Here is a 12,536-nt window from a genome sequence, read left to right as displayed (position 1 = left end):
TGTACAAATATCTGTTTCAAGGTACCAAATTAGAGAGTTGATGCACATTCTACTGTAGCCATATCTTGTGTTCTTAATATTATTTTTCCATAAACTCTTTCTTGTCTTTTTTTCAGTGATGAGGGCGGTACAAGCAGTTGTTCTGAGGATGAAATGATGCATTACAAACAAGAATTCACAGATGAGTGTTATCAGTCATTGTCAGTACCACCTCCATCTCCTGTCCTTCCTCACCGAGAGCATCACAAAACAGCAAACAAAGTAAGATAAAATTAATATTAATAATATATTTAATTTATCTGCTACAAAATTTTACATTAATTTCATAATAATATCTGTTCTTAGGAAAGATCAGTTCCTGAGAAAACAACTCCTTCACCTCAAAGAAAAGTACTTCAGGTGGGTGAAAAAAGTTTATGTGCTTGGCTGCGTAAATATCATAGTCATAACGTATGCTCATGATGTGCTTCACAGTTTTAATTTCAGTGTTATTTCTTATATTGTGTTCCAAAAGAGCTAGAAAAAAATGGCCATATTGATACTGTGTGGATAAAACTATTATTAATGGTAAGAAATATTAGTATTTACTTATTTTTCACTCATAGACAATGCACATTGTATGACTGTTGTCCAATGTATGTACAATAGCTACATGCTTCATAACATGCAGAGGTAAAAGCCAAAACACATATATTTACTAGGTGAGAAATCCAGCATTGTCCAGGTACTTATTTACTGCTATCTCCAAGTCTTTGCATGTGTGAAATTTATTTTTAACTTGTAAAGCTTCTTTGTATACAATGTTTGAAGTAGTATGATTGGGAACATGAACATAGACTTTGTTTGCTTCACTAACACAGAGAGCCACTTAGAGCTGTCTGTGTGAGAAGCAACTGACTCAGTCTCACATCCAAAACATGCCAAGCCTGCCTTGTGCTTTGTTTACAGTCAGGGCATAACATAAGCTCAGCAGAAATTGCTCATATTTAAAGCAAAATTGCTAGGAATAAATGGAATTCAGTGTTATAAAAACTCACTCACCTTCACCTCTTCCTATCAAAATTTCCTTTTCTATGATGTTACGTTGGACACAAGAAACTGTTAGTGAAGGATTCTGAGGAGCAATATCATTCATGTGGCTCTTGATCAGAGTTACGTTGCTTCTCACTCTAGGAACAAGTTTCCAAATGGTTAGTTAAAGCCTGATATTCATGGGCTACAGCAAGTCTCATCTCATGATCATCATCAGATTCTTGAGAATACGTATTCATCAATAGTTTAGCCTTTCTGGTTTGTTCAGGAAGATTTGATTGTTTTCTAGGCATTGCTATTCATAAACAAAATGAACTCATAGTGTAATGACTAGGCACCCAAATCACAAAGCAAACTTAATAAAACCATTTTTACTACCAAAGAATGTAAATAAAACCTATCAAAAGAAGCAAATCAAAGTTGTTAAGTATTTCATGCAAAAAGCTTAATCAGAAAATCCATATACACTACCCAAGTAAATTAAGTTTTTGTTTGTGTTCTTAAGTTAAGATTGTGAGCACAATTTTGATACTGATGTAAACTCCCAAAAATACATCTGTCACTCAGTTTAAAAAATGTAACAGTTTCATCCGTTGGTTGTTTGGTGTAGTATGGAGTGATGATTAAACACGTGCACTAAACTCAGCCTCCAAATTTAGATAAAATTTCAATTACAATATCTCTTTTTTGCAATGATCCAGTTTTGATAAATAAAGTGCATACATTGCCCCAACACACGGTCTAGTTACCTGTGAAAATCTCTTGATAATTCATCTTGTACTTTTGGAGATTAGCATGTTCAAACAGATGACATGGTATAGTTAGATAAAGCTTTAAACCACTTTTTTTTCTCTTGTGATCCAATTTTGGTGAAACAAAGACTGTACATTGCCCCAAGTTCCAGTGAAGGTACCTGTGAAAATCCCATGAAAATTTGTGTAGCAGTATCTGACATTAGCATTTTCAAAGACGACAAACACAAATGACAGTTTTACAGTTTTATTGATAATAGAGATATGGCCATACTATTGACATGGAAACAGAACAAATGCACCAAATTCTTATGTCACAGCATACTGTTTGATACAGAAAAAACCCTGATGGTTCTTTACAGTTTACAAAAACAAAACTCACTATCATTATCATCAGCTTCCTTTCACAGATTAGGCTATCACCTGTTCCAAACTCACAAGCAAAATCATTCCCTCCTTTTCTGGGGTCTTCCAATATCTCTTTTCCCATTTGGCTTGTAGTTCAGGTTCTTCTGGGGAATTCTGTGACCTGTAATTCTTATGAGGTGTTTTCTCCTATCTTCAGAATTTTTTCATGCATCAGTATATTTATATCGAAAATATTTCTGTTCTAATTACTGTCTTCATTTCTTATGATGTCTCTTCTTGTGGAATTCTTTGTCCTTCTTATGAACCTCATCTCTCATCTCATCTCACCTCATCTCATCTCGTCTCTCTCACAATAACACAAGAACCAACCACCATCACATTACAGAATGTCATGATGGTCTGAAGCTGAATGTAAAAATAAAGGTGAAGATAATATACTACTTGAGTAACACCCAAAAAATTTTGACAAAAAAGTGTTTGCACCATCCCTCAATTTCATTTACATTTTCCTGCCTAATCTTCCTTCGCCTTATACCAAAATCTGGAGACGAGAAGGTCCATCAGTTTGCTTGTAAAGGCTGTTAGTTCTTTTATGCGCTATATGTTTAGTGGCAATCTGTTATAAAATAAGCTCCCTGCATTTACAAGTTTTCTGTCTGTTATTTTAAGCCTTTTGCTGTGAAAATGGCTGTTCTTCCTAGTTCTTGAGTTGTGTTCATGGACATCCCTTTTTAATGATGATACTTAAATTAACATTAAACAGGTAATTTTTTCATATATGCACAAACTAGGGACAGTTAATATTTTTTACTATTTAATTTTTTTTACAGGATTCCTGAGGTGTTAGTTTTCTTATTTATCTTATCGCTTTCTTTTGAAGTTTTAAAATTCTCTTAATATGTACATCTTTTGCTTCTCTCCATATTTTTATACAATAAAATGCATGTGAAAGTATCAGTCCATAATACATTGCAAGTATTGACTTGGGCATTTGCTTCATTAGAAACATTTGAGCTTATTTTTGAGCAGATCTTGTCAAGGTGGTTTTCCCATCAGAAGTTTGTTTATTTCTATTCATAAGAAGTTATTATGGTCCACATCTTCTAGGACTGTGTCCCTAATGCTAAGAATAAAATCCTTTGTTTGTTAGTTCTGTTTGTTTGAAATTTAGTGTCTGTTGTTTTCTTTTTGATTATGAATATGTTATTTTCTCTTAAATATCTTTCTGCCATTTGCATATCCTCACTAGCTCTCATTTCAAGATCCTTTACTGAGTTGCTACACATGTTTTCAGTACATACAGCAGATGACATGCCATTTGTGTACAAAATAAAGAGTAAAGGTCCCTGAGATACTCTGTAGTTTACCTTTAGAAAGTCATAGTAGATTTTTTTTCCTACAGAATTCACAAGTCTATTTTTTACTGGCTATGCACCCATTCTTCACAATGGAAGTTAAAGGAGGTTATTTCCTTACCACCACTTCTTAGGATTCTGTACATTAGTTGGTAAAAATGGAACCTATATAGGAGAACTTTGATATCTGGCTTTTGCTGCATTGGCACATATATTATATATGGTGTCTGTTACCTTCGACATGCATATCTTAAAAAAATAGATGCCCTACCTATACAAAAGATAAGTAAAATACTAGCTTTTTTGATCAACACTTGTATGTTAATCTACTGGGTGTTGTTATGCCTGAGCAATGATGCTGTGTACTTACTGCTGTTTTTTCAGTTTTCAATGTTTTCTGAATTCTTAAGCAGATATTATGGTGTTAAGTATCATTTTAACATGTTCAAGTCAGCTGTGGTGTAAACTTTTCTGGTTAAATAATATGTATGGCTTGTGAAGTCATCACAGTAGATATTTTTCCACTGTGCAGCTAGTCCATGATTGAAAGTGGTAGTGGATAAATTTATTGCAAGATAGCACATCACACATTTCTCCAAGTATCACACATTTCTCCAAGTATATTGATGCCATTGACAGTTGCTTGAAAAAAATTTTTGATTTATTTGTACAGATAAGATTGTGGTGCATAATTCTGTCATTCATGTAGACTTCAAAACATTCATCTGTCACTAAGGTAAAATAATTTGCCACAGCAAATCTATAGAATTTCATTTAATTGTCCTTTGCTCTCTTCAGCAATTTACCTGTAGCATACCTCTTCATTATTTAACTCACATTTCCACAAAGTAGTGTAAAATTAAAGTTGTTGTTTCAGAAACTCTGCACTATTGTTTTCATTTACATACAGTTGCGTATAGGCCAAATTTGTGGAATCATATTTTCGTGTTTATCTGTAATTTAACTATTTAACTGACTTATTCTTAATAAACTATTACATTTATCACGAGTGAAAAGTGCTTGACTTGCTGTAGAATAGTTCGGCCGGGGCTTTGGTGTGACAGGTGCTATAGTTTTTTTCATGTGGGTGACTGTAGTGGCGTGGGAATAGGGGAAGTAAATGAGACTCATCAGTGGTTTTGTGGGATATGTAGTAGAGATAGGAAGGTACTAGAACAGGAGGGGAAAATTGCCACCCTTCAGGCTGAGTTAGACAAGACCAGGGGAGATCTTGACAGGTTAAGGAGGGAGAATGGTAAAGAGAGGTGGGAAGTGGCAACAGCCAACAGGAGGAACGGGTGTAGAACTTTGTCTGACGGCTTCATGGTGAATGTGGAAAATAGATATGACCTGTTGCTCCAGTTAGAAGCTGGTGAGCCTCAAGCAGTTGCAGGTGTAGACAGGGCACAACAAACTTTCAGCATCAAAATGAAAAGTAAGAATGTAGGAAAATCAGTAAAGAGAAAGAAAGTGTTGTTGTTAGTTAGTTCCCAGGGAAGAGCTGTTGGCCAACTTTTGCAGGATGAACTAGGATGATAGTGCTCAGAGCCATTTGAACTATTTTGAACTAGGATCAGAATACCAGGTCACCAATTTTTTTAAAACCTAGTGCTGGTCTACAGCAGGTGACAGAGGATTTAGGATCACTTTGCAAAGATTTCACTAAGGAAGACAACGTAGTTATAGCGGGTGGGCCAGGTGATAGTATTGACAGAGATCCTGGATACAGTATAGAGTGTGACCTGGCAAAGATTACATCAGCATCGAAGCATATTAGTATTGAGTTTGTATCTGTTATTAGATGCCATATTAAGTGTATATTGAGCACCTGCAGGTAACTTTAATCTCTTCATAAACCACCTTGAAGCTGTACTGGCCCATTTAACAACCACAAACAGAGAAAAATAACGGTTGCTGGTGACTTCAACGTAGATTTCCTTAAAGACTCTCCCAATAAGAACTTATCTGAGTTAGTTACACTATCATTCAGCTTAATTCCCACTGTAAAGTTCCCCACTTGGATAGCCAATTTCTCACAAACAACAATTGATAATATCTTTATATAAAAGTCCAATGAACCAAATTATATTACAAAATCAATAGTCAATGGCCTCTCAGATCATGACGTGCAGTTCCTTCTGTTAAATGTTAATACTGAACAGGATATAAAATCTGTTAAGTCTGAGCTCAAGAGGATAATCAATAAGCCAAAAATTGATTATTTTCGCACACTCCTCAGAGACATTCACTGGAGTGATGTTTACAGTTCTCAGGGCATGAATGAAAAATATAACACTTTTGCTAATTAAGTGCTTACCTTATTTGAACACTGTTTTCCCCCAAAACTAACCAAGGTTAGAGCAAAGTCTACAAAAAAGCCATGTATTACTCAAGGAATAGAGGTATCTTGTAAAACAAAAAGAAAACTATATCTGTTAATCTGAAACAGTTCCGATGTTGATGCTACAGCACATTACAAGAAACACTGCACAAAATTAAAGACTGTAATATGGACATCAAAACAAATATATCACAAGGAAAAGATAGTCATATCAGATAACAAAATAAAGACAATATGAGATGTAGTGAAGGAGACCGGTAGAACCAGACATGAAGAGGGACAAATAGCATTAAGAGTTAATGATACATTAGTGACAGATGTGTATAGTGTTGCAGACCTTTTTAACAAACATTTTCTAACTGATACTGAAAAGATGGGGTTGTCAGTTTCTATAGGTGCTACTGTGAAATATCTCAGACCAGACATTTCAAGTAACTTCCATAATATGAATTTGACCCTCACTACTCTAGCAGAAGTAATGTCCATCATAAAATCTTTCAAATTAAAAACATCTAGTGGGTATGATGAAATATCAACACAGTTAATTAAAGAATGTGATTCTGAGTTAAGTGACATATTAAGCTATTTGTGTAACCAGTTGTATATCAATGGAATATTTCCTGAATGGTTGAAATATGATGAAGTCAAGCCACTGTTTAAGACAGGAGATAAAGAAATTTCCATCCATTTTCACTTTGGTCAGCATTCTAAAATTTTTTAGAAAAGGTGATGTACAATCGGCTTTATAACCATTGTATCACAAATAACATACTATCAAAGTCGCAGTTCAGATTTCTAAAGGGTTCTGATATTGAGAAGGCTATCTACACTTACAGTGAAAATGTACTCAATTCATTAGACAAAAAATTGCAGGCAACTGGTATATTTTGTGATCTGTCAAAGGCATTTGACTGTGCAAATCACAATATTCTTTTAAGTAAATTACAATATTATGGTGTAACAGGAAATGCTGCAAAATGGTTCAAATCTTATGTCTCTGGCAGGAAACAAAGGGTGTTATTAGGAAAGAGCTATCAGGCATCATCCAACTGGGAACTAATTACATGTGGCGTCCCACAAGGCCCTTACTCTTTCTTTTGTATATCAATGACCTTTCATCAGTAACATTACCAGATGCCAAGTTTGCTTTGTTTGCCGATGATACAAACATTGCAATAAATAGCAAATGAAGTGTAGTCTTAGAAAGATCCGCTAATAAAATATTTGTGGACATTAATCACTGGTTCCTAGCCAACTCTTTGTCACTAAACTTTGAAAAACCACTCTACATGCAGCTCAGAACTTGTAAGGAGTGTCACATGAGTATATGCCTAACATATGATGACAAGCAAATACAAGGAAAGGACAGTGTGAAATTCTTGGGAATACAGCTTGATAATAAATTCAACTGGAACGAGCACACCACAGAACTGCTGAAGCATCTTAACAAATCTTTATTTGCAATACGAATTGTGACAGACACTGGGGATATAAAAATGAAAAAGCTGGCATACTATGCTTACTTTCATTCCACAATGTCACATAGGATTATTTTTGTGGGTAATTCATCAACCGAAGCTAAAGTTTTCTGGGCACAAAAACGTGTAATAAATGTTATATGTGGTGTGAACTCAAGAACGTCCTGCAGAAGCCTGTTTAGGGAACTAGGGATACTAAATACTGCTTCCCAATATATTTATTCCTTAATGAAATTTGTCATTAAAAGTACATAACTTTTTCAAACCAACAGTTCAATTCATGGAATGAATACTAGAAATAAGAATAATCTTCACAGGGATTTAAACTCACTTACTCTTGTACAAAAAGGTGTGCATTATTCGGGAACATACATTTTCAATAACTTTCCAGCAGCCATAAAAAGCTTAACAACCAATGAAATTCAGTTTAAGAGAAGCCTAAAGGATTTATTGGTGGCCAACACCTTCTACTCCATTGATGAATTTCTTATTAGAACCAACTGATTTGTGTGTTTTCTGTGTCTGTCTGTATATATATATATATATATATATATATATATATATATATATATATATATATATATATATAATATGTCTGCTTGTGTCTGTATGTGTGGATGGATATGTGCGTGTGTGCGAGTGTATACCTGTCCTTTTTTCCCCCTAAGGTAAGTCTTTCCGCTCCCGGGATTGGAATGACTCCTTACCCTCTCCTTTAAAACCCACTTCCTTTCGTCTTCCCCTCTCCTTCCCTCTTTCCTGATGAGGCAACAGTTTGTTGCGAAAGCTTGAATTTTGTGTGTATGTTTGTGTTTGTTTGTGTGTCTATCGACCTGCCAGCGCTTTTGTTCGGTAAGTCACCTCATCTTTGTGTGTGTCTATATATATATATATATATATATATATATATATATATATATATATATATATATATATATATATATATATACAACAATATATATATATATATATATATATATATCAAACTTCTGCACCATTTCAGTGCCGTAATGTGTTCATTGTAAATAAGTATTGTAGTAGTTCTATTATATGTTTATTACCTTATAAATAAATAAAAACATTTTTTTTTTAATTCAGTGCATTAATGCAATCTTAGTAAATGAGTGTTTGTAAAATGATTCTTTCATATAGTGTTCATTAAAATAAATGATGATCATTCCACGTGGGACCTGTGGAAGATACATTAGCTTATTTGTAAATATTTGTTATGTGTTATTGTTTTTCTGACATGTTCTACATCCTGGAGGACCTCCTCACTATGGATAAATTGAAATGAAAGTAAATCTAATCAGCTCTTACAGCAGACTGACTGGAGCCCAATACACAAAGAAAGAAATGTTATATTAAATTCAACCTGTTCACAGATGAATTCATGTCCCTCTTTGAAGCAGTATTTCACAAGAAAACCATTAAAATTAGCCCCATAATTGCACAATCAAACCCTGGATTACAAAAGGGATAAATATTTCATGTAATACATAGAAATGGTTTATATATGTCACAAAGATGTTCTGAAGATCCTGCAATAAAAGAACACTACAGATTATATTGTAAAACCCTAAAAAGAATTATAAAGTGGTCAAAAACCTTACGTATTAAAAGTGAAATAGGCAACTCTAACAACAAAATAAAAACCGTCTGGCATGTCATCAAAAGGGAGCTGGGAAAAAAAGATGAGGTGTATCCAGTGTAGAAATAAGACAGTGCAGTAATTTAATTAAAGAAACAAATGCAGTTGCAACAGTCTTAAATGAGCACTTTCTAACAGCTTCTGAGAAAACTGGCTGTAGGGGTTCAGTCAACGAGGCTATGGACCCTCTGAAAGGATCTTGTCTGTGCAAAATTAATCAAATGCTCACAGCCCCAGTTACAGTCAGTGAAGTGAAAAGGATCATCACTAAAATGCAAACCAAAATGTCATCTGGCTTTGATAATATCTCCACTAAGGTACTTAAACATTGTCGTAATGCCATTTGTGTAATACTTTGCCATGTATTTAATGAATCCCTTCGACAAGGTACTGCCCCTGATAGAATGAGGTATGCCGATGTGAAACCATTGTTGATGCTTCTAACTACCACCCTATATCCCTTTTAACATGCTTCTCCAAAGTTCTCGAGAAACTGATGCATAGGAGAATTGTAGAACACCTGAATTTCCACAAGGCTCTTAGTCAATGCCAATTTGGTTTCCAATCAGGCCTGTCAACTTATGATGTCATATTCTCCTTTACTAATAATTTTCTAGAAGCACTGAACAATAAATTGGCTTCAGTTGGTATTTTTTGCGACTTAACCAAAGCCTTTGACTGTGTGAGCCCTGAAATCCTTCTTTCAAAAGCAGCCTATTATGGTTTAACTGACAGACTGGGAATGTGGCTCAGATCATACCTGACTGACAGAAAGCAGATGGTATTGCTGAATCATGAAGATGGCTCAATAGCTTCATCTGGCTGGGGAACAGTTAGTGTAGGCTTACCGCAAGGTTCGGTGCTTGGCCCTTTGCTCTTTCTTATTTTTATTAATGACCTACCTCACTGTTCTAAGGCTACCATCAAATTTACTCTTTTCACAGATGATACATCCCTTGTAATTGAAAAAACACCTGAAAATGATATTGCATCATCTGCCAACTTGGTGTTCCGTGACCTCCATAAGTGGTTCAGATGCAACGGCCTAACTTTAAAACCCAGTTTATACATTTCCATGGGTCTCACAAACTTCAAGATGACATAAGTCTAAGCTGTAATGATCAAGATATACATCAAGTTTATTCAACAAAATTTTTAGGCATCCACATTAACAATAAGTTAAATTGGTCTTGCCATATTTTTGCCATATTTTAGACTTGAGAAAAAGACTTAGTTCAGCAACTTATGCTCTACATACTATAGCAACAACTGCTAATAGTGATGCTGTTAAGGCTGCTTATTTAGGCTACTTCCATTCATTGTTATTCTATGGCTTAATATCCTGGGGTAACCAACCAATGGCAAATAAAGTATTTGTAACTCAGAACAGAGCAATTTGAATTATAAGTGGAGTTACAGGAATTATTCATGCAGAAATCTTTTTAAAACACACAAAATATTAACAATGACCTCACAATATATCTTATCCTTTATGTGCTTTTCAGCTATGAACCTACACATGTACAAAACCAATACTTCTTATCATGACTATGACACAAGAACAAAACATGACTTTCATGTTGACAGAAAAAACTTGAGTCTGATACAAAAGGGAGTATACTACTCAAGCATAAAGGTGTTTAATGCACTCCCATCTGACATAAAAAATCTTACCAGTGAAATGCCAAAATTTAAGAGTCAATTGAAGGAATATCTTCTGGAAAAACGTTTTACTCTCTTAACCAATTCTTTAATGTAACATTGTAACTTAGATGGAATATTTTACTTGTAATATTTGCTATTGCCACTTTGTAACTTAATACATCTTACACCAGTATGGGAATTCATGTTCAGGCAACTGGCACTATCAAATTCCTGCTAATGTATAGTTTGTAACATGGAAAATTGTGATTTACTATTTTATCATTTTATATCTCTGTTTTACCGTAGAAAATGCTTAAGCCTGTAACTATTAACATACTTTGTTTCTTATACACCCATTGCAATTTACATTTGTTAGCATATACAAGTACACTACTGTGTTAATTTATGTTGTGACTTGTTCCATATCCATGCAATTCTTTTGCATACTAGATCTATGGAACACAAACAAATAAATAAATAAATAATCTAATCTCAGCATCTATTGGTTTCTTGGTGTGTTATGAAACTGACAGTGCCATCTATTGGTTCTTTGGTGCACTAAGCCTTCACTAAGGTAAACATCCAAACTACTAAGATGGGCGTAGTCTTAAAACTTTAAATTACATATTTATTTTTAAAAAACCGAGTTGTGATGAAATAAAAACTGGATGTTGCCCAAAGCTGTGTTCGAGTCACCTGCAGAAACACCATGAAAGTTGGTGTAGTAGTTTCAGGGGTAGCATGTTCAAACATAGACACAACAGTTTTAGATAAAACTATAAATTGCAATATCTATCTCTTTTTTGTGCGTTCAACAGTTCAGTTGAGTTGGTGCTGCTACTTCACTATGCAGTTGTAGGATCTCAAGATTGGTGAGTAGGTGCTGAAGCAATTATCCTATTTGACTGAAAGCATCTATCTTTTGCCAATTTATGCTAATAGAGTACTCGAGTAAATGCTTTTAAACTAGAGTTGGAACCAGTTCATCAGTCATTAGTGTCCTTCCGCAGACTTTTCATCATTTTATTAATAATTGTAACCATCCCTTCCATACCTGAAAGATAGTGTTCACGCTTTTCATATAATCCAGATGGGTTCAATTAATGTGACAGTGCCAATTTAGAAAGACATGTCTTAGGGACAACGTAAGAAAGTTCAGAGTAATAGAACCCAAATTTTTCCAGTAAACAAGTCCGCAAAAGTGCTGTTTGTGAGATAACTGCGAATGTGTGTTTATGAGCTGCCACTGACTTAAGTATGAAATATTGTCCTGGTTATGTAAACTTTTCAATTAAGTCTTCATCTAATTGTGCTTGGATTTCATCCACAGTATAGCATACCTAGTATTTCATTGGGGAATGAAGTTCCATCACATTTTGGTTCTAATATGAGATGACATATAACGTCCAACTATGGTGCAAGATGAATGGGTCAAGTAGGGCCAGTATTTTGATTTTCAAGGTCACCTGGCCTCAATCCTTTGAACTTTTCTGTCTGGGGTCACCCCAAAAGTTAAGTATACAGCACTGTTATTCATACAGTCAAAGAACTGGAGCAGTGAATTGTACAGTATTCTTAAGATTTATTAGATGATGCAGGGGTGTTTGAAAGAATTCATGCCTCATTACAGAGACTGGTGCAGTATAGCATCCAGATGTGAGGACAGCACATGGAATGCCTTCTTTAATAGGTACCAGTGTACTAAACTGCAAAATGTAACATGCTGAAGCAGTACTGTATATCTTGTTAAGGTAGACCTAGAGTGAAATTTGAACCCAATTAGATGGGGTCTTTACTGAAAAGCTTATATTTCCAGTACATTTGTACTAGCCAGGACAATACTTCACAATGAAGTGTGTGGCAGCTCACAATGACCCAATAGCAATTACTTTCCAAAGTGCTCCTTTCCGGACC

The 12,536-nt window shown here is 34.8% G+C and overlaps 1 protein-coding gene across 1 annotated transcript in view; it reads left to right on the top strand.

Moving 5' to 3' along the window:
- The window catches only part of LOC124607382 (cytosolic carboxypeptidase Nna1-like), a 533,373-nt gene that overhangs the window by 292,678 nt on the left and 228,159 nt on the right, over nucleotides 1-12,536 (top strand). Inside the window, exons 13-14 of the mRNA XM_047139698.1 lie at nucleotides 117-261; nucleotides 346-399. Coding sequence (XP_046995654.1) covers nucleotides 117-261; nucleotides 346-399 — 199 coding nt within the window. The remainder of the gene's footprint in view (nucleotides 1-116; nucleotides 262-345; nucleotides 400-12,536) is intronic.

This window comes from Schistocerca americana, chromosome 3, assembly GCF_021461395.2.
Source record: "Schistocerca americana isolate TAMUIC-IGC-003095 chromosome 3, iqSchAmer2.1, whole genome shotgun sequence".
NCBI classification, from domain to species: Eukaryota; Metazoa; Arthropoda; class Insecta; order Orthoptera; family Acrididae; genus Schistocerca; species Schistocerca americana.
Note: the sequence above shows the minus strand (reverse complement) of the source record. Positions and strands in the feature narration are given on the sequence as shown.